The 23,670-nt window shown below is 39.1% G+C and overlaps 1 protein-coding gene across 4 annotated transcripts in view; it reads right to left on the bottom strand.

Annotated features, from left to right (window-relative positions):
- The window catches only part of LOC124155481 (phosphatidylinositol 4-kinase alpha), a 69,153-nt gene that overhangs the window by 5,601 nt on the left and 39,882 nt on the right, over positions 1 to 23,670 (bottom strand). For all 4 annotated transcript variants that reach the window (XM_046529321.1, XM_046529323.1, XM_046529322.1 and 1 more), the window contains 15 exons: positions 23,295 to 23,498; positions 22,488 to 22,833; positions 21,283 to 21,440; positions 18,850 to 19,130; positions 10,797 to 11,026; positions 8,218 to 8,609; positions 7,009 to 7,190; positions 5,916 to 6,048; positions 5,425 to 5,604; positions 4,866 to 5,130; positions 3,596 to 3,725; positions 3,348 to 3,507; positions 3,131 to 3,256; positions 2,262 to 2,384; positions 2,024 to 2,147 (listed from right to left, as the gene is read on the bottom strand). In XM_046529321.1, coding sequence (XP_046385277.1) covers positions 2,024 to 2,147; positions 2,262 to 2,384; positions 3,131 to 3,256; positions 3,348 to 3,507; positions 3,596 to 3,725; positions 4,866 to 5,130; positions 5,425 to 5,604; positions 5,916 to 6,048; positions 7,009 to 7,190; positions 8,218 to 8,609; positions 10,797 to 11,026; positions 18,850 to 19,130; positions 21,283 to 21,440; positions 22,488 to 22,833; positions 23,295 to 23,498 — 3,034 coding nt within the window. The remainder of the gene's footprint in view (positions 1 to 2,023; positions 2,148 to 2,261; positions 2,385 to 3,130; positions 3,257 to 3,347; positions 3,508 to 3,595; positions 3,726 to 4,865; positions 5,131 to 5,424; positions 5,605 to 5,915; positions 6,049 to 7,008; positions 7,191 to 8,217; positions 8,610 to 10,796; positions 11,027 to 18,849; positions 19,131 to 21,282; positions 21,441 to 22,487; positions 22,834 to 23,294; positions 23,499 to 23,670) is intronic.

Here is a 23,670-nt window from a genome sequence, read left to right as displayed (position 1 = left end):
TGAGGTTCACACGTCACGCGGCATCAGCCAATGGTAATACGTTTCGCGCCGTGGGCGTGGCCGAAGCTCCTAGCGGACTTTCAAAGCTACTTATCCCGGTTAAAAATCGAATTTGAGCTCTAAAATTTGGCGTGTGTGTTTTTCATTCATATCTTGTTGGTTTTAAATAATGAAAACCAATTTTTAATTTTGAGTGTTCCCTCCTATTATCAAGAACTTGTTATATCTGCAGGTGATGGATGAAGCCCCCAAATTCCCATTGCAATCCTTAATTTACATTTTTCTATTGTTTCCATGCGATTGTGAAAGAATTAGAGAGCTATTTTTTAATTCACTTGCATGGTCATTGATAAGTATATAAATAAAATATAAAAACAGGTTATTTTCACTGTGCTGAAGTCTCAATGAGTTCAAATCCTACATCCATTATTTAGGAAAATCGGCTGATTTTTCCAAAATAAGACACTTTTTGCTCTTCTTAAATATACTTCACCATTCCGTTGTTCTGCATAACATGCTGAGTACTCCTACCATCAATTCAAGAATCCAGGGTGATGAAATAAGTATTGTATACGCTGATATGAAATATTTTGTATTTTCCAAAAACCAAACCCCTGTGGCTGCATTGTTTGCCCTTCATAGCGACGTAATCATGGATCTACATTACCTGAGCTAAGATGAATCAAATCACAGTGCCACTGGCAGACATCACATCTCAAACATCATGCTACAATGTCGTATTGTGAACAAGTTGCTACACAGGCAGCCTTACTAGTACGTGATTCTGATATTATATAGAGCATCACAATTTTTTTTCTTTGCTCCTCAAGATTGTGAATGACTTGGCAACATAAAACATCAAAAATCAGTTTCTAAACATGCGTGTCACTTTTGCACTCATCAATTATTTTCATCTTCTTTTCCTGGGCCCAGGGGTTGAATTTACTGCTGCTGCTCATACTTCGACATGATAAAAATACTGATGGTAGCAAAAAGCTTTTGAAGCTACTTTCAGGAGGGATATTAGGAAATCATCCACATCTCCCACAATATTGTAATTACGTTGTGTGTCACAAAAGGGAGTTAAAGGCAAAGTAAAAGGTCTAACTTTACATTAATTGTGCAGCTCAAGCTTTCAATAAAATCTGGTTCAAGAATTTAATCACTGCCATAACTCAAATGACTGATCTATTGAAGCATACTAGCACATAATAAGTGATTGGATAACAATCATTGATGGGACACATTGAAAGTAAAATTGATACGAAAAAATCACAATACGACAGCAGATAATGCAAAAAAATATTCTCTTCTTGCACATGTATAAGATTTTTTCCTTCCTACTACCTCACTAAAGATATAGCAAAAAAAGAAATCCAGCTGTCATAGTTTTTAATCAAGCCAGTCAACCACGTAATGTACCTTGTAATTTTTAGCAAAGATTTCTCTAAATCCTTACATTGAGTGACATTTATCCAATGACAAATCTTACACTTAGGTTAGTGTGTGACTGCCACCAAAATCTTTATCATCCAATAACCACTTCAATCCTCCAAAACAGCACCACATTCCTTACACTTTTAATACCTCATACTCTACCCAGATGCTCTACACTGACTACATTGAAAAAGGAGGTAACCCAAAATGGAGTCCTCATGTATTCAGCAACAATGAGAATCTATCTAGGCACCAATTTTCCAGCATATTATGCCATAAATGACGTAAAAATCGCTCATTTCTCCCTCTTTTCCCACGAGCTGGTTTTTCTTGATGCTGATACATACAATTTTCCTCTACTCTGAATATTCAAGTCAAACAGCAGCAAAAGTGGCACTGCTCTATCAATTGTAATATGTACCGTTGAATTCTAAAAAGCATATCACAACCGTTTACTGGTAGCGCTCAATATACAAGATTGTCAATGTAGCCCTAGCTTTGCTCTATTCAATGCTATTCCTCGACCAGCTCCCCTCGTGCAAGGATATATGGTAAGCCATATGATATATGCATAAATAATGATTACCTATGTGAATGATGTTTCCCTCAGTATCCAACATAATATTTCCATTGTGACGATCTTTAATTTGGAGCAAAAAGCCAACTACACTGTATGCAGCCATGGATTTAATGAAGTTACGGCGTGCATTCTGCAAAAAATTCAAAACATCAGAAAATCAAGTAATAAAATTCAAAACTTGTTATGATATGATTTAAAACATGGAATGATATTGTTAACTTGACAGAATAATAATAACTCTTACCTGAAATTCTTTTGTGGTCTCATCACCATACTTTTTAATGAAGTACTCATACATTCCAAAATCAGTTTGTCGGCCAAGCTGATCACGGGATTTAGCATTTGGTACACATTCTATAACACCACACTATTGGAGAGAACAAAAAACTATTTTTATAAAGGTAAAAATGACATGATTATTAATTTAATGCTATACAAGATCAATTAAAGATGTCTTATATTAAGAAAATTTAGGGATTCTGCTCCCCAGGAATGATTTTGAGGAACTTACTTATCCTCTCAAACATTAAGAATAACTTTGTTTTTCGACATAGATTTACCACAAGATGACTTGGATTTTGATTAGCCCTATCATCACCTGATGATGATGAACCCCATCAAAACCTGTGTCTTCTTGTAATAAATGTATGTGGAAAAAGAAAGTTGCCCTTTTATAAAAATTAAGAAACTTACTATGTAGTTGTATTCACTTCATCAATAAATTACATATGAATGTCCTTCATGCATATCCACTCATTAATTATACAGAAAATGAGAACTCAAGGATGTGGAAACAAATAAATAAAAGCTTTCACGCGATTAGCTAAAATTATAAGCCATTTATAAAAGTTCACTGAAAACATGCATGTTACTAATTTTCCACAGATAAGGCTTCCAAATATCACTAAAAAACTATTAGCTTACACAAAATTTAACAATACTGAAGAAGGAATTGATGTAAAATATATTATGATTTAGAGCTTCCCTTTTCACAAAAAGAAACCTTTTCCTATTCTGTCTTCCTCTTCGACTAATTACTATCTATTAATGTTATTATTACTATAATATGTAATAATAAAGGATTGACAATAAGATATAAGAGAAGATGTTCACCCCAGGAGATGTTGCTACCACTCGGTAGGGGAAGAGAAACAAATCCAGGCCAACTTGCTGGAAAATATTCTTGAAAATGGCAATTACTTGCAAGGCCAGCATGTCCTGCCTAACGTCATCCCCAACCTGTGCAAACAGACAAGAAGATGTAAGTGCAAACCACGGGAGCATGACATTGGAATGAGAAGAAAGTGTATTACATGATCCAATTCATCACCTTGAATATGGCTGCTTGTATGGAGTCCCTCTCTGGGTTAGCCTCCATGACGAGAGGGTTTCCCGGAGACTGCTGTGATGCCAGCATGGCAGTCTGCTCCAGCTCTTTGATGCCCATGCGACGCACCACAAAGCGAGCAAGGAACGGAGCCTTGGCAGCACTGCACGGGAAGAAACATGGAAGTCACAGAAATCGCTCCCAGAGTAACACAGAAATTGAAACAAATGACAAAATGCAGATTTTTCAACCTTTGCATTGGTGTTCCACTCTCGTAATCAATGTTTACCACCATTGCCTCAGGGTTTGACGGGAGGTAGCACCCAGCCTGCACCTTGATGCGACTCAAAGCCTCCAAACAGGCACGCTTCCTCTCAGGTCCTGAAACACATCGGGCAGAAAACAAAATCGTTAACCCAGAGTAACTCCCTCGTCCCCTCCAACAGTTTGGCATTTTGCGCTTGCTCCCAGAAAAATTACTCAAATGACAATCTAAGCCATCATGCAACTCAGAGAAAAAGCATTTGTATACCCTAAAATACTTTCAGCCAGTGAAAAAAATGCATAAATGTATCATATTGCTTAGTTCAATGTCCAATAATGGAGTCACAAACAACCTAAATAATGCCAATTTAGGGGGAGAGGTAAAACCATCAGTGGCACAGCAAACAACAAAGGAAAGGGAGAGGAGTTCATTCTAATAAAACCGTCATTCAAAAGCACTTCAGTCAAGCATAGTATGTACTCAGTTTGACGTGATAAAGGCAGACTAAGGCATTGGTAGACTGAATACCACTTATAATACAAACTGGAATCTGAATTGCACTTGGAATGCAATTGCATCTCATCTCGACACTTTTATTGAAAATGGAACAGCCAGTATAGGTGTTCATTAATACCTTTTACAGTTAATTAATGATATGATAATACAAATCAAGTCTTATAAAACAAATAAAGCTGCCAAATACTAGGTAATTACTATGTATTACTCCAATTCAAAGTTTCACCTTCACTCTCTGTGTGAAACATTTGCAGCATTTCTACATTTCATTTGTGCTTTCAGCTAGCAAAAGAATGCAGAGATTTCAATTTCTTACAGAAAAAAAGACAAGAACAAATAATGTTATCATGAAGAACTCTTAAGGGATTTGAAACTTAAAATGTAACACTCACTAGTTGCATCAATCTCCATCATTTCTGGAGATAAAAAGAAGTGAAATACGAAGAATTGTGAAGAAAGCACATGGTGAAACTGTGGGTAGAATGAATGAGAATCCAAAAAGAATTTGAATATAAATTCTCAGTAGTTCTTTGGAGAACAAACCTAAGAGGTAAATTTTCCAAGGGATTAGGTTTGATAGACGAAGATATGATTTTTTGGTCTCTTCATCCTTGTAAATAGTTTGGGAATTGCCATTACTGCAAAATGTCTTTCTTAGTTATTCCACTGGAGAAGCTTGAATTCTATTTTTTCTTAACTAGAGAGCGGTGTTGTTTGAAATCATCAAATATTTGCCATACCTTTGGGATACGGGCGAATTTCTCCAGAGATGTTAGTTATCCTCTTGAAGAAGTCGAATTCCCTCTCGTAAAATTGCTTGGCTGGTCCAGACAGCGAACTAATAATGGAGTTGGACAAGGCATCAAGTGTATCAAACAAATCAGGGTCCGGCTGATGCCCTTCCTCATCTCGGTACTTGTTTGTCTGCATGTTCCAAATGAGCTGATGAGCCACCACCTGTGACTTCTTGGCTACATTCTTGATAAATTCGGTGGCATAACCCATCTGCCAAATAAAATACATTAATTTACATTTTGGCATTTCCAAAAACAGTCTTATGAGACATTTTCATTTAAATTGCTTCATAAAGAAGTTTATTTTGTAATTAAGGGTAATTTCTCATATGCTTTGAATGGCAGACTTGAGATAATGAATACACGTACAAAATGCTTTCGTACGAATTGATTACACTCAAGGCTAGAACTTTTACAGCATCATCTAAATGGAATCACTCATTTCATGCACATTTACAACAGAAAATTTACCCACACACTGTAAATCAATGAAGATTGTACTGACCGTGTCATGTCGAACAGCCTGAACAAGTTGGGGGATGTAGAAGAGAACAGCATCAGCGGGATAACTCTCTAGCACCCGAACAGCGTACTGAGCAGTGATGGGATGAGGTGGGAATTGCCTCGAGAAATAAGATAAGGCACGAACCGGTGAAACCCGAGCCCACGTCAACATGTACACCAACTGAAACATTGGCAAGCACATAACTGGTCAATTGAGGCAGACAAAGCAATGAAATAAGAAATTTAGGAGGGGATAAGGGAGGAGGGGGTATATTTTGGCATGGGTTCCTTTAGAGGAGGCACATCTAAGACCATTTCTCCAAAAATTTTGGAAGGGTTTGAATTAATACATAATTAATGATCAGCAAACAATTAATGAACAATCTTGGTAGACGAACCACGCCACAAAGAAAACCCATAATGAATAATTTAAGACACACAAAAAATATCTGAATTGATGCATAAATAGTGCTCACTCCACTCCTTGTTTACCTCATGAGCATCACGGAGGATGGTATCAATTTTAACAAAGTACTGCAGGGCATCTGGAACATGGGAGACAGCCAAGGGATTCAGCTGCACTAGTCTTGACACTTCCTTCACTATCTGCTCTGTGTTCTTCAATCTGCGAGGGAGAAAAATGGAAATGTGTCGCATATTTTTATACCATGGCAGGGCCATCTGATCATTCATCAAATTCATATACAACACACTCCCGATTATCCTAATGGCTAATGGTGGGGAGAGACGGCACGAATAATCGGAAAAAACGGATAACCCAAATTTTCACTTAAAAAGTCTCGTAATGTTCATAATTTATGTAAAACAAACTTATCATTACTTACGCGGTTATTCTGTAATTTTAGAGTGCTTCCTGGACTCATTGAGAGCTTTATTCACCAGTCCGCGATCTTTTTAGCAGCGAAAACAAGGTTTTACTAGTATTATTACGGCTCCATATAAGAACTGGTTTCGAAAACCACGCACCTGCGGCTGCGTGATCACCGATACAGAAAAGTGGTTTGCATGAATGCTTCAAAACGACTGCTCAACGTTGGAAACCACTTTTAAGCACCACGCCATGTGGTCACGTCTCGTACAATTTTCCCGGGTTGCAACCGCTGCGGGGCGTGTATCCGTGATCACAGAGCGCGATCGCGCACTGCGAGGCTTGGAAAACAGGAACACAGAGCTCCCATGAATGCAGCTAGCGTGCGATCGCTTCCATTTTATGAAGGGGATTCTAATGGAAATATTAATCCCAGTGTATCCTAGCATTAATATACAGCAATTCCAGTATTTTGCGTACAATTTTATTTTTTACAAAGATTGCGTAAAGTATTGAGCAAGAGTGAAATTCATGCACGGATAATCTGCAACATGGATAAACCGCAGTCGGATAATCAGGAGTCTGCTGTACTCAACAGAAAAGGATATTTAAAACAGTATTTTTTGTGCTTCCCACCAAATGGTAATTTCATTGGATACAGGTGTCTTGAGGCCTAAGTCCACCTCAAGCCACCATCTATCTATCCACCATCTGCCACCTAAACTTTCTGTCAAAGCCTGTCTTTCTGTCCCTTACCTTTCAGGTATGAAAACGGCCAGAACAGGACTAATGTCCCATGCCAAGCCAACAATGTCTCTTCCAGCTCGGTCACTCCTTGCTTTGGATCGCCAAGCTATCACGTCCCCCTCACCTTCTATCTGGAGCTCAGGACGAGATGTTGGGTTGTGCCACGTTGTAAGGAATCCTATCTCCACAGCCTGTTGAACAATCGAAATGTACTTAAAGCTATGTAAACTGACATCACATGAATGTCATTTAATACAAAACATAAACTGCCACAGTGGGCTTGAATTCAAATATAAAATAATTCTTGAGTCTACAACTTACTGCTAAATTACTATTAAACACATCATAATATTAGAGTGGCTGTATAAAGGCAATATAAGAATGCAAAATCGATTGTAAAAACAATTGTTGACATAAAACTGCTACACTTTGACAAAAAACTGTTCCCTCAGAAAATGAAGGAAAATTAAGCAACTTCTGCCCTATAAGCTGCCATATTTGAGTAAACAAAAGTTGCCATAATAGCTTCACACGGTACCTCACCCCACCTTATACCATCCACATCAATGGGCTTTATAGCTGACTGACTCTTCAATAGCTAATTGCTTGTCTAGGATGGTCCAACTATAATGCTGCCTATATCTTAAAATAAAGATGAACCCACAAAATTTTATGGGTCTAATATTCGCAGTTAGGGGGTTTACTAGCTAAATTACAAGCAATTATACGTCACACCAAATTTAACTTCATAAATTATCATGCTTTTTTTCCTAGAGGAATTAAAATCATGGCTTAATCCATAAGAATTTTAGACAATTCTCTATCATTACTGATTCAAAATATGTTATGAAAAAAAATATATAGGTATGGTATTTGAAGGAGGCGACCGACAACTTAGGTCATTTGCGCCATTAGGGGAAGGGAAGGTAAGGGTGGGTGGAGAGAAAACTGGCATCGGCATTAGCCTGCTCTTAATGGAAGGTGCCAAGGGGACCACGGCTTAACGTCCCATCCGACGGACAGTGTGTTGCGCTAGAAATGTCCTCCACACAACATTCAATCAGGGATTGGGCAGTCTCTGAAAATTCTCTGCCACTGCCAGGATTTGAACCCAAGCCCACGGGGTCGGAAGCCAACGCTCAAGCCACCACACCAACCTGAACCCCCCAAAAAAAAAAAATATAAATAAATAATACAATAAATTGCACTGGTGCATACCAGTAAATCAAGTATTAAGTTCCTCTTCTTAGTGTAGTACTTAGCAAACACTTCTGCATTGCCAATTCTTTTGGTGCGGGCTGACTTCTTGGACAGAGTGTTAGTGCTGTAGGATAGAGGGACGGTGTTGATCCAACCTGCATTGGTCCCGGGTCGTGGCATCGAGCCAACGGTTTGGGCTCTCATCAGCTCATTCATTGTGCCCCCACCAGGGGCACCACTTGCTCCCCCTCCACTCATCGTTCCGCCAGACCCTCCCTGGCTTCCATACGAGCCGTTCATCCCCCCTCCCCCTCCCATGGTCCATGTGGCACCAGACGGCAGAGTTCCCCCCTTCTGCATGCCGAGCGGAGATGAGGACGAAGTTGGAGCTGGACCATAAAGGTCAAGATCTGGAAAGAGAGAGAGAGAGAGGGAGAGGGAGCAAACCCTTGTGAAACATAGAAACATTCCAATGATGAAATAATGGCTGCTCATCAATCATGGACTCATACAGTGCAAATGTACCAGTGCTCCACCAGTTCCAAGTGAACAGGTTTTGAGGCTAATTCACGCACCATAAGGCAGTTTGATTGAGATTCAATCTCAACCATGAATCCATCATTTTTATTTCGACTAAAGTCCTCTCTTTCCAATGTTGCTATAAAAGCAGTACTTAACGACATGAGTCATTAGCAATAGAATTAATGCCAACTTACATGGGCTTCAATGGGACTATGCATTTCATCTGCAAGTTTTGATGATCAAAAAATTAACATGAAAATTTCATATAAAAACTAAGTCTTAAAAGCTGCTAATTTTAAAGCCCTACTGAAAAATCCAGCCATTTTTACTAAATTCGCAAATATTTTTAAAACATTAGCATCAAAAGTATATTTATATCGATGTGTATTTCAATAAAAATGGACTTTGCTCTTCTTCATGAATTAGTTGAATAACATTATTGCTAATTGGCGGTGAATTCTTCTCGGGTTTCCATCTGGGTGAGCTCCATCTCCATCGCTGCCGACGTTTCGATAGAATCCTTTTCTATCGTCATCAGGGCCGATCATCATGGAAGTCATACATAAGCATTGTTCCAAGCAAATCATTCAAAATCCTGGATGACAAAACAGGTCACTGCACCCTCAACGAACGGTTCTTTCCTCCAAAGAATTTTCACACAAAGTAGGCTGAGATAAGGGTGCCGGTAGCTACAGAGCAAGCAAGCACTGACTGTAAGCAAGCACTTTTCATCCTCAAGACATTAAAAGAACTCTTTTTCCATCGAGCAGTTGATTTTTGAAATAACAGAACCACTAAGCAGCAAACCGGAAAAGTACCATGGGCGAAATATTACAGCTTCGTGCAAACAAAGTCAATAAAGTAGATGGACGTAATATTACGTCCATGGCAATCCTCAGAAGGATTAGCAGGACGTAATATTACGCCCATGGCATGCAAAGTGTTAACTTATTTCTTCCACTGAAGTTATCAATCTCTTTTGCTGGATGTTTTAATTTTTTCACAAAATTAAACACACACAGATATAGTCAATACCACGAGAAAATTCTATGAAGATCATAATCAATAATCATTAAAGTACCATTCCTTTGAAAACCTTTCCCTGGGTCAAATATACACCTTCTGAGTGTCATCTCACTATAGCTTATTTACCCACATATTAACAGGGAGCATCTGGTGAGAGTGGAACCAATGATGCATGGATTCCCTTCCACATAATGGTACTCCGTACCCCCATAGGGAACACCTCCTAATTCTGAACTCCTCCTATCAGCAACTGCACCCAAACAGAAAGACACCCGGGGAAACGGGAATTGCTAATTACCCGAATAGTGATTGGAAAAATTGTCCATCAAAAGTGACTGTAAGCAATCCTTTAAGAGCCTTCCCTCAAGTGCTTCATTAAAACTGGTGCTTGGGGGCAAACCTGACAAAGTTCAGTCAACGAGGTTTGAGACTCTTTGCTCCCAAAGTATTCTTAGGTAATTCCAAAAACACGCTCCTGAGTTACAAACCAGAGTGACAGTTGAAGTTTGGGCATGAGAAATACCCTCCATGCCAATTCTCACCTTATACATCATACAATGAACACTGTGAAGTTGACACGTATGCACCAAAAAAGGTACATTTCAAGAAAAACTTTCATTTGAACTCCCCTCGCTTCCATCTCATGAGGGAAATGCCTCTTTCCTAGCAAAGTAAGCAAGCAACTGATGACTCTCGTGGTAAGCATCAGAAGTCAGTCGACTAAATATCTCGAAAATAGGGCAGGCAGGCAAGGAATTAGCATCAGAGGCATGCTCTCATACTTGGATGTGAAGTAAAGGGAAAAAGGGCACCTCACAAACAAACTTAGATCGTATTTATAAGACTTTTTAAGATGGAATCAATTTAGGTACATATCTCAGATACACACACAAATTTCCCATTATGAATACAGGTCTGGCAAATATTTAGCTCATAAAAAGAGGGGGCTGCACTATGAATTTATTACTCAAACCATGAGGTTCAAGACAGCATACAGTATATGCATACAACAGCAAAATTCATTTGAAAAAAAACTATAGTTAACATACCTCCAAGAATTCCTGCTTTGAGGTACTTTTTATCAGCAAACATTAATTTCCAAAATCTGATGAGAACTTTGATGTGATCCCTGAGACGAGTGCCTGACTGTGTTGGGCATCTCAGAGGGCAACAGAAGTAGTCGAGGCAAGCAAAGTAGATGCGCTGGCGGAGGACATTCTTCGCCAGGGAACTTGGAATGGCATCGCCCTGAAGCAAGGACAGACCCCATCCCAACAGCCTGAAAATGACAAAGGTCATACAAATCAGTGCTCCAGAAAAAAATTAACATCCAATGACAGCATTCTCCACAGTTCAGTCATATGCAATACACACAAGTGGAAGTATTGCTTCAGTGGAGAGAATAATTAATGAATACAAATTATTGAAAGAATACACTTCTGAGGATACATTTTGATGTTACACTGACACAACTCCTCCAAGTGCCTTGTGAATGTAAAGGAAACAAAATAACACTATACCACATAAAAATATTTCTGAAAATTGCCAATTATTCATTTTATAGTAATGAAATGGAAGAGATGAGTTTAGGATTAAATCTAGTGATGGGTCGGTTCGATTCCTCGATTTTTCGATTCCTCGATTCTCGGCCAAGAAACGGAATCGAAAATGAGTACTTGCCAAGGTGAAAAATCGATTCCGATTCCAGTAGTACTTGAAAGTAAAAATTTACATACGACCGCGTTTCCAACAGTCATTTAAATTTTCGCGCCATGTAATCGTAATAACAAAACCATCTTCTAGGGATGTGCGAGTACTCGAAATTTTGATTCGAGTCGAGTAGTTGGTACTCGATTCGTGCGTTTCGAGTAGCATTAGGAATGTCGAGTCGAGTAGTTACGGTTACAGAGCTTTCGCGGCTAGTAAGTCCAGCAATCTGCCGACAGGAAACGCTGTCATGAGGCTCATGTAATAATACAGTTTTTAAAGCCGAAGATTCATTCTATTGCCTTTGCCTGGTAGTTTCAGTTTGCCGAATTCACTATAGTTGTCGACGTGGGCCAAATACCTTTACGCCAGCCGCGGCGGCCGAACGTCTTCCGACCCGGCGCACACTGGTCCGAAATCGGAAAAAGCTGGAATAAAGTCCAAAGTGACCTTTTTGGGGATAGAGACTTGAAAATTAGCGTAAATACTCATAAATCATTACCAGATATAGATTTATATGCCATTTTACATAAATACGACCCTTTAGTGAGATACAGTGGCCCAAACATGACCAATTTTCAATGCCACGCGAGATATCATTTTTCCTCAAAAAATATTTGAATTTATCCAGGTGGTGTTGCGTTGGTATGAGTTTTATGGAATAAAAAACGGAATATTCCTTTGAATTGGTGCTTTGCCTATACAGGCGGTCCTCGACTTTCGTACACTCGACTTTCGTACAATTCGCACTTTCGTACATTCAAAATTGACACCTTTTACTCGACTTTCGTACGTTAAATTCGGACTTTCGGACGCTGGTCCGTAATTTTTTTAAAATTCCCGCCATGTTTATTGCGCATTCCAACATTCAATTGTTTCAAATTGCAGTATCGGCAGTATATGCGAACAATATGAACGTATATAATGAAGGAAATTGTTGGTAATTGACTCTGATTTAGGTGATTTATTTGGGAGAGAGACTGCCTGCTATAGGCTCCTTTATCAAGAGAAGAGGAAAGCCTTCATTGAAGATATTTTTCAAAAGAAGTTGACTAGACATCATCGAATAGCTTTCAATAAAACTAGTAAGACCTTCTTTTTAATTGTGTTTTTTCGTTTGAGTGCTGTTTAATTCATGTAAACCTTCAGCAACGATATTGCACGAAATATCACCCGAATTCCGTTTGTATTTTGTCTTTTTTGAAAAACATGCGGAATATACGCGATCACGAATGTCACCTGCCAAATATCGAATTTTGGTGTAAAAATTAGACGGTATCCAGAGTGCGGGTTCAACGAATACATTTTTTTTATGCTACTTGATATGTCCTTTTATTTATAGTGGACGTAATAAGTGGAATGTCAACTTAAACGCCAGGAGGAAGTTTCACTCGATAGCCAACGGAGTTCTTGTTTTTTAAACTTATATTTGCATTTTCTGCGTATTTTCGAAATTAATTAGATGATTTGAGGAGTTTTATTAATACACTATTTAAATTAAGTCAATTGAAATGAATTCCGTGAAAAAAAAGGTTTTAGTACGTAAATTCCGCTCTTTTGGAACGTAACCCCTAATTAGTATGGAAGTCAATGGTTCGACTTTCGTACAATTCGACTTTCGTACAAGTTTTCGGGAACGCATTGTGTACGAAAGTCGGGGACCGCCTGTACTCTCCATGGATTTTGAAGATTTTGGCTCACACCCGTCTGGTTTTACAACCACAAATGGCCGACCCGTTTTTCTCGTGAAATTTGACATAATAATTAGACATTATCTTTCGTTTACGAAAAATATAACTCGGAAAATTTGAACCACAATAAAAAGTAGGGAATTCTAAAGAGTACTAAGTAGAAATCTTGGAAAAAAAAAGTTTGCGACAAAGGAAATAAGAGAGATTTTTTCAATCGCGCGTCAAGGCTGAGCTACACGCTGCGGAACTCTTGAGGCTCGGTAACAGGCCGATTTTTCAAGTTTTTTAAAACGTTAGTCTTGAAAATCGTCATTTAAAGCATGGATAATCGTCTTCATTGACTTAAAATATTAAACTAAGGATGTTAAAAAGGATTATGTATAGATCGACTTGACCATTTAACGCATTACTCGAGTGAAAATACTAAGGATTGGATATTTTTCGAAACCATCCCGCGCATAAGAAATATGGCTCGGGTATTGAAGTAAAGTGAAGAGATTAAGGCGGCATGCTTAAGAGAGAGAAAAATGAACTGTTTCCGTGAAAGTCAACAACCGATACCCTTTTTCCCTTTCCATCTTCGCCGAGGTGAGTCGCGTGGAAAGGGGAGTTTTCACATCACAAGGCTCTTTTAGCCTTTTTTATTACTGCGTCCGTCCCATGTGATATTCATTTGTAGCGTTCAGTTTCTTTCTTGAACTTAAAAAAGCAAGGGTTTTTAAGGTTGATTAAATGACATGAGATGTATAGGATACGTTTTGTCTCTACAAAGCTAAAGCTTAGTTCTATAGTTCGTTCGCTTCATCCACTTGAATTCCATGAAGATCCAAGATCCATAAAAATTGTTGATATAATTTTTAATAAAAATTCCAATGTTTCCAAAATCTTGCAATTTTGGTAGGAAAGTACTTGCCCAGTCACACAAGTGTGTACCAAAAGGCAATTTTCTGCAGGCAGTAATACTGTAACATGGAGACGTCAAAACCTGCTGGCTGAGCATGTAGAATAATTGATTTTTCTGCTTGGGAATTTGAAAGGGCCAAATATTACATGATTCATATACGTAGTATGTAATCTTTATTATGGCTGCGAAAATGACTGTACTCAGGGCTCTCCCTTTTAGTTAGGATACATATATATGATCGACATATTACTTGGAGTTAATTAATTTCAATTGTGCCAATGGAACTATTGAAGACACATTAATTTTCATTCATCTCTTACTTCTGACAATAACCATCAACGATCCTCATTATATTTTCCTTCTTACATTAGACTAGACATTCATCATAGAAAATTGGAGTAGAATATATGTATTGTAGTATGCATTGCTGTATTGCCTGGTTCAGAAATTATCATACTCGACTCGACACTCGCAAGTAATTTTCAACTCGACTCGAGATCAAAAAGTGCTACTTGCACATCCCTATTATATTCCAAAGGAGCAAATGCAGACTAAATTTGTGAGACATTGTTGATAATGATAAGATATTTTCAATATAAGATAGATATTAAAGGAGATACTTTTATTTTAAATTTAAACAAGAGTGCTAATATTCTAAAGTAATACCTATGAGGTAACACCACTTTTCAGGTATGTTATGTTTTAAAATTTAGCTATTACATTTTAATTACATAGTGATGATATGAAAGATGCTTTTGTCAACTGATTCTTTCACAGAGTAACATTTTTTTAAGTGGTTGTCTTGTTGCCTATTTTTCTTGGAGCCTATGGTGTCAGAATCGATGGAATCGGTATCGGTAGAATCGGAATCGAAATGTTAGAATCGGAATCGGGATCGGAATCGATAAAAATTTGGAATCGACCCATCACTAATTAAATCATTTATGATATTTGGCTGTCAATGACAACTACAACACTAGAAAAGATTTTAACAATTTCCCATAACCATAAACATCAATTTTCTTCAGAGACTATCATTTCCACATTTTATCCTCATGATATTCTGCTGCTTAATAAAACTAACTCCTTGGATTTCATATAATAATGTACTTCAAAATCCTTTGACTTAAACATATTTTTCCAAGCAACTACAGTAAACTCTTGATTTTACGAAGTCAGTGGGACCGGAAAATTGGCACTTCGTAAAATCGAGTTTCGTAAATTCAAACCTTTTTCATAAGTCACGAAAAAAATGTTCGCTTTTGTTTCTTCCGCCGTTTTTTGTCTTTAGTGGTCTTATTTAAATGTTTTCGGTGGTTATTCTCGGTATAATTCATAGAAAAGGCTTTTTGCTATCGATTTATGATGTGAAAAATCGTTAAATAATTATACCACCATAAAATTCCCATTTCTTGTTCATACTTCAACATCAACGATCGCTAAAGAAATTCCCGACCAGTTTAGAAAACGTAATCAAATAATGAAATGCAATGTTTATTATAAGAATTAACAGTAATAAATTTGTGGTTAGGAGCCAATAGCTACTATTAAGTATGCAAAAGATAGATATTTGTTTCTGACACCCACGGAATTTTAGCGGCAGCCGGCCTAACCGCCATTTATGTCGCCCTCTATCGCTCAGTGACGAGAAAAAAAGAAAAACAAGGGTCTTAGCCTGTTTCCAAAATAACCTTCGTAAGTTAATATTTCGAGTTACTTCGTATTTTCAGCAGAATGTGCTCTATTTTCACTGAGATTCAATTACGATCATAAATAACGTAGGATGTGATTATCTTCTGGCGAATATTTGAAGTAAATTCTGTTTGAGATCTCCGTCCGACTACTGTGTTCCATCATCTTCGCAGACGTTGCCATAAAAGACTTAATTCTTCATCAGGACTGTATTCTTCATACCGGGTGTGAGGTGACCTGTTCATATAGTATGTTTCTCTCCTTTTATGCCGACAGGAGCAAGGTTCCAACCGGAAAACGACAGGAGAAACATCTTACAGTATCGGAGAAATATAGATAGAAACGTTATTATCCACATTGATTGTTTTCCTACAAGAGACGTTTTATCATTTCTCAACGTGGTTAAGTATTGGTTCGCTAGCGTGAATTCCCAAAAAATGACACGCAAAAACATGTACCGTCACCTCATTTAGTTTTCGTGTTCCTTTCTCCGCCGTATTGAAAGTTAGGCAAAGGATCATTGACATAGAGAAAAGATTTTCTTAGTTTTAGCACTAAAAAATAGTTGCGCCATAATCGTAAATAAATATAGTGAGGAAGGAGCAAAGAAATTAATTTCAATTGAAAAGTCAGCTGAGAAGAAGAGAGACAATTATAAGCGCGGCACCATTTTCCCGATAGTGGAAGATTCTTCTTCCGCCTCTCTCCGGTTAATAACTTCCCCCCGTTGCAGGTAAAGATGAACCATGCCTTTCTCCACAATCGGGGAACGTTCTCAGTGGGTGGGGTGAATAAGAGTGGGATGGGGATTGCCTGAGGGAAGAAGTGTGGTCAGCACAAGGACTGGTGAAGGGGGCAGGACAAAGAAGGGTGGGGAAATGGCCTTCAGCTCTGCCTCAGTCTACTTTTGGTTGGCCGTATTTTTTTGCGACGCACACAAGCTCAGTCTCCTTAGGGAGGGAGTGAATGGGAAATGCTGGGGAAGGAGGGGTTTGGGATGCGTAAGGTGGGGGTCAGCAAGATCAGCCAAAGGCGGCAGGAGGGAAGGGACGGCTTTGGAAAGACAGAACCCCAGCATGGGAGAACGGGGAAGCGCGTGAGAAGAAAGTTCATGTTTAGACTTGGAAGTGCGTCTTCATTACGAGAAGCCTGAAATATAAATTGGCGGTAAATAGAGCCCAGTACTTAAGATATTTAAGTTGTTCATTCACAAAGGCCAATATATACACGAAAAGATATTATGGCGCGGATTGCATGTATCAACGTCCATTTCGGGATGTTATTAATTTCTGTTCCCATTTATAAAAGTAGCAAATAGATTTGAAAGAATGATAATCATATGAATAAAAATATCTAAATCGATATCCAAACGCACATGAGCAAAATAGATGAATGTATACATACCGATCCATCGCAAGTAATACCGCTCAAGCTTCTTCCGGTACAGGACTTTAAATCCTGGATAATGCCTTGGTCCAAGGGCTGGGACTTGCTAGTCGAGTTCGGGGGTAAAAAGAGGACTCGAACATTAGCCAATTTTAGATCTTCCACGTATTTCTGAACGGTGGCATTATCCATTATTAAAACAATTTTGCTGTTCTCTCCAGCAATTTTTCTCTGTAGACGTATAACCGTTTGCTGGAAATTTTCTCGGGTCATCCAGCTGTTTTTATTTGCATGGTAAAAAACGGGGAGGGCTTCCAATTTTACATGTTTTAAGCACCGTGGCCTTTCAAATTTCCCAATGACAACGGGCTTATTTTGTCCGTGCCCGTTTGGTTGACGCACAGCCCCACAGTAACACGCACTTTACTCTTTTTCCCCCCATGGCACCTTTGCCCTTTGAAACCCAGGGTTGCGTCAGGTAATGCATTAAAAAATAGCCCAGTTTCAGGGGCCAGCGAGGGTGAGCTCGTCGAGGAAAGGGTCCCGGATTAGGGACCCTTCGAAGTGCTTCGGCGAAAAGTAGTCAAGTAGTCTTCGAAGTACGTTCACAGCAGTGCAAAGGGTTAATTAGGGGTGTACGAAATACTCCGCGCGACCTTCCTGACATGTTAAACTACGAATTATTGTCGATGCTATGTTTACGAACAGGCACGTAAATAGGGGCAAAATGTCAGCCGCGATATTTTAACTGAACTCCTACTCCCCCTAAATTCCCACAGTGAGATTTTTGGCGACCCATTTCTCTCCAAAGTTGCATTATCATTTACGATTTCGCACTTTTGATGGACCACAGTTGGAAGCGCTGATTTTTTAGCTACTTACGCCGGCGTAACTAGTTTTGTTGACAAATTTTTCGCCGTAGTTCGTATAAACGAATGCCATTTGCTCCTAGGGACCGAGCCGAGGTTCGTAAATTCAAAAAATTTCGTATAATCGAAACTTCGTATAATCGAATAGCGCCATGTATTTAGCATAGGCTTTTCACCGGGACCGCAATATCACTTCGTATAATCGAAAACTTCGTAAAATCCTGCTTCGTAAAATCAAGAGTTTACTGTATTTCCATTGACATACTCTGAAGGAATAATAATATTAAAGATAAGACTCTATGATTCAAATTTAAGGCTTTTTCATAATTACCAGGGGGGAGACAATAATATGTACACACTTTCCCCATACCACATGCACCTCTTTCCAGAGTGCGTACTTATACCACAAGCCTAAAGAAGTATATTCTCATTTTATACACAAGGCTTAAACCATAAAGATAAGGTGAATACTAAATGAATGATTTAACATCACACGCATCAGTACAACTAGAAACTGTAGAGACTAAAGCAAAACAATTACAGTGGATCAAGTAGAGCTCACTCCAAATTAAGCCACAGGATAGTGAATTTCACACAGAGTAGGAGAGCCAGTTCCTTTCCCTCGGCCACTTGAAGGATATTTATTGGGGGTGCTCTAATGCTTCACACAGGATTTGAACCTGGGACCCTTAAATCAGCAGCCAAGCACTCCACCCACTTGACTATGCTTCCCTTTGCCAGCCATAACAGTTTATATTTTATTCTGTACAATCATGAGAGGTCATGGAGTTCAAATTTTTCTTTGATTTCAAGTAAAATAAAGCCAAGACCTCAAAAGGAAGCACATGCATACCTGAATCTGACACCGACCGCAGCAACATGACGGTTCAAAATGGCATCCGATGTTCCGACAGCCATTGGCAAGGAATAGTGAAGCAAGTTAGCAAGCATTTCAACTTTATCACTACTGCTGTAACAAGCTGTCTCAGCCAATTCTGCCAGGAATCGCACCCAGATTTCATGAGGCTCAACAAATGGAGGCTGCGGCTCCAGGATGCACCCTTCCGACACAGCCAATGGGCTTGTCTCCGTATTTTCCTCAGAAAACAGCCCTTTCCTCTTGTGCAATGTGCACTGCAACATCAATAATAACAAAATTGAGATTTCCACATGTCAAATGACCAATACCATGTTTTCATTTTGGCAATTAATAACCTCAAATTCTTAGGAGTTAAAAATAATGTATTGATAATGTTCATTTTGACCAAAGGATCTCATACATCAAAAACAAAAACTTACATGGCACATCAAAACATAGACAGGCATATGAATCGAAATATTCTGCAACAGTATACATAAATTGTACATGCAGCTAAACCTTCACTTATAAAATTTGGTGGGATTAGGAAATATGTGACTACAGCAGACTACCCGATTATCTGGCTACGGTATATCCGTGCATGAGTTTTACACTTCTTCGATGTTTTCTGAGATTTTTATAAAATAAATTAATCGGACACAAAAGCACCAGGATATTTGCATTTTAACGCAAGACTACACTGGCCTCACTATTTCCACTCGAATCCTCCTCGTAAAACGGAATTATTTTAGGTATTTACCTTTTCACAAGGAATGCTTCAAGTTTACTTGGATGTCTGCTCTAGCATGCAGACGATGATCAGCGGTGGGAAAAAAACTCTTGATTAATTTTAGAAGATTCTTCAATAGTTAACCAATCGCAAAGTAAGAGAAATGATGTCAACGATCTATAATTTTATATTTCATATCGCAAATGCGGAATTATTACCGTGGCCTCGAATTGAGTTGAATGCGACCCAAAGGAACCGATTTTGCCGCACTCGGGCATATTTACGCCGTGACTAGTCAAGGTCAAACTGGAGAGGAAGGGAATGGTAGAAGTGGAGGCGTCGGGGGAAGTAGAGACAGCATGAGTCACAGCCAAGCACCCGCATAGACAAATTGCCGAAAGTCCTGGTTTCCTATAACCGCTGCTGTTCGATAGGTTGATTGCGTGCCCATTACCTACACGGAAGCTCTGCGTTCACATTATCTAAACATCACTGTGCGCGATCGCATGAACCACGTCCCACATCAGTTGCTTACCAGATGCGACTATGCAGCATGGTACCTGACAGTGTAGTTTCTGACGTCGCGTAGCGGTTTTGAAGCATTCGTGCAAGCCAATTTTCTGAATCCTTGATCTTGCAGACACGGGTGCGTGGTTTTCGGAAGCCGGGTTACATGGAACAGTAGCAATACAAGTACAATCACGTTTTTGCCATTAAAAAGATCGTGACCAAGAAAAGATAACTGTGAATGATTCTGGAAAGCAACCTAAAATAACAGACAATGTGCATAAATAATAATAAATTGTTTGATTTACATGAATTATGAAAATACGTGAAATTAAAGTGAAAGATTGGATTATCCATGTATTCTGATTATTCGTGCCGCCCCTCCCCATTATTAGCCCGGATAATCGTGAGTACGCTGTATTTAAAAGGTTTGCTTCGCTGTGTGGGTTGCATCATTGCAGGATGAGAGAATATTTCACATGCATAGATTAATTAATGGCTTGAGTCACATACAGAGCAGTTGCAGTGGACTCCTCCATGGAAATATTTTTTAAGGGATGAGATTATTCTTACCACAGTACTAGTAAAGCATGTCTGACTGATCAATACGAATTCTTTACTGCTTCCAGGAAAGCTGCAATTTTGCAAAGAAGTGGTAGGTCGACAATGATTTGGACGTAAATTCTGAAAACCCTCACTTTTCTACATCCTTCCCCCAAATATTATTTACAATTGAGCAAATTCCGGTATTTATGTGTAAAATGTTTCTAAATGTTTGACATAATGTGCTCTGATAAGGAGAGGATTGGTGCTTTGGTTAAAATGTCCTTTTTATTTTCATTAACCCCAGAATTCCACAGAAACAAGTCTGAAACCAACAGTAGTTTGAACGGGAGTTATGCAGCATCAAATCTTTACTTGAGTTTTTCTCTCTAATTGGAAAAAAAGCCATGACAATTTTATATGCTTCCTCTGTACTTTCAGAAAAAGGCAAAGTCATTTATTCCCAAGCATCACTAGCCTTATTTCTTTCAAATTTAAGTGCTCCATACATGAAAATGGAATACTCCATTACTATTATCACAATTATTACATTAAAAAACACTAAAACTGTGATTCATGAGAGGCCGGAGTATATATATTCTAATTTGGATCCCTCCATGACTTGCATTGACCATTCATTTGCACACCTGCCAGGCAGAGAGCATTTCCTGGAGAAATCTCAGCTCAAGGTCTGGTCTTGCCGTCACCAACCACTGCCAGCACTCGACGGCCGACAGCATTGCAGACTCGGTAAACATTTCCACTTGGGACCATGCCACAGTAAAGAGCAAACTACGACAAACCTCTGAAACAAAAATAAATAAAAGATTATGCATTGGGCACACGGAATGTAAGGCAAAAGGGGCACACCCAAGCATTCCCTCACTAAGACAACAATGAAATACCATATTACCACCCATCCACCATCACCGCAGGAAGAGTATGGCATACATAAATACCTCCACCGCATAAACGCTCAACAATCGCCCACCAAATCAACTTCGCTCAGCTAGTGGCCCTAGTAGTACTTGATGAGCGGATTTAATTCAGTGATTTGCAGTGGAGGTATCCATACACTCCCTCATCCTGGGCTCAATCTCACTATGTAAGATACATACATAAATAATTGCATCAACTCTTTGGCAAATGCCAGTTTTCACATAGTTTTGCTCTTTACAGAAGCCATCATACAGCCTTGAATGCTAGGTGATGGATGCACATTAGAGCAGATCAGAAAAATCAATTTCTATCGAGGAAATATGTCCCATTAGAAAAAATTGTGAAAATTACAAAAACTTCAGGCACAAAAACATTTGAGACTTCCGTGAACACCTTAGAACTACCCACTGCCCCCAGCATAGGAGAATGAGCAACAGCCTACTCACCCCTCCAGCCTCCGGCCACAAACCGATCAAAATCCATTCACCATCCATCTTTCATTGATGAACCAATTAAACTACGATCACTGTGTTCAGGTTGGCCAGGGTCCCCAATCCTCACCTTCTAAGAAGTTAATTTGTGACTAAACAGAGGACATTGATAATTATTTATAACTTTATTATATGATTATAATTAATTAATCGCAGATATTTACTCCCTGAATAACAACATTTTAGCAGGAAAATGTTCAAATTACCAAAAAGACTCGAGGGAAATGACAAGTAGAAAGTTAAATTTAACAATGAGGATTTATAAGGGCTGTGGTAAAATATAAATACCTAAAGGGACTCAAGCAGCAGTCGTACCCCTTAGCTGTGAGTTAGGACCGCCAGACGACCACAGGAGACATTGTAAAGAAGTAAAGGTGAAAGCCCAAGCACTGAAGAATAGAAATGCAGCAACGATGACTCACCCTTGGTGGATACGAGCATGGCTGTGGCCCTCCAGAGGGCTTCTCGGTGCCGCACCGTGTCCCCATTCTGACATGCCGTCCACACATCTTCGACAAGCCGAGCCACAAGGCCAGCCCTCTGTGCCGAGCTCTCATCCTCGGAATCCGTGCCACTCTCCCCGTCCTGCTCCTTCAACGGGGCCAGCTTCTTGCGAGTGGCACTGCTCAGGGTGGTGCTGCTGTAGAGGTCCTTCATGGCCAGCATGCCTGCCACTTCACCCAGGTAACGGCTCCTCATCACCAACGAAGACACAAACTCGGAGGAATCACTGGTCACGCATGTTGGCCTCTTGTTCAGAGTATTCACCTGAACGTGAAAAATTTTAGACCAAACTTAAGGAGTCACACTAAATAGCCTATCTTCACCATCATTCCAACAGGTAAACCTCAAGACAAAAAATATGTCAAAATATTTTGTGTATTCTATTCTGTTCTTATATTGTGTACATATATGTGTATACTTTAAATTATATTACTGTATAAAAAAAATGCGATCGTAACATTTTTATGTAAAAATATTGTATATCGTTGTCATCTTTGTATTTTATATTGTTCATGTTTTCTCTTTCATAGCCCTGAGGATGATTTTAAATAAATCAAAACGTTGGCTATAACTTGTTTTACATTGACCTAAACTCCAAGAAATATTATAAAATATATTAAACAAGGTCAAGAATAGAAGAGGAAAAAAAAATAATAGTAAACCTCAAGACAACCAAAGTCAGTAGTAAAATCAACAGCAGACGTTGGAGAGAGGTATGTACTCACGCTGAGTGGGCTTGAGTATGGGTTGAGGCCAAGGTAATGGAAGACAGTCTCTGTGGCGAGGGATAAGCCGGAGTGATGCCACGAGCCAGACCTTGGGATTTGATTGAGGTAATCCTGAAGGTGCGAACGAGTGGCGTGAGGTGCCCACTTCATAGCTTCTGCCAGGATCCCCTTGCACCGATCCGCAAAGTCCTTCATGATACGCTGCAAAGGAGCCAGGTGAGAAAGAGTTATCACAAACTCACTGGAGACAGGCTACTCCCAATGGCCCATTCAACATGGGTGTACAATAACACCCGACTAAAATGCCTTCCCTAACTAAAATGTCTATTAAAGAGCAAATACTGACCTTTGACATGTTTAAAAAATTTATAAT

The sequence above is a fragment of the Ischnura elegans genome, chromosome 3 (assembly GCF_921293095.1).
Source record: "Ischnura elegans chromosome 3, ioIscEleg1.1, whole genome shotgun sequence".
In the NCBI taxonomy this organism is placed as follows: domain Eukaryota; kingdom Metazoa; phylum Arthropoda; class Insecta; order Odonata; family Coenagrionidae; genus Ischnura; species Ischnura elegans.
Note: the sequence above shows the minus strand (reverse complement) of the source record. Positions and strands in the feature narration are given on the sequence as shown.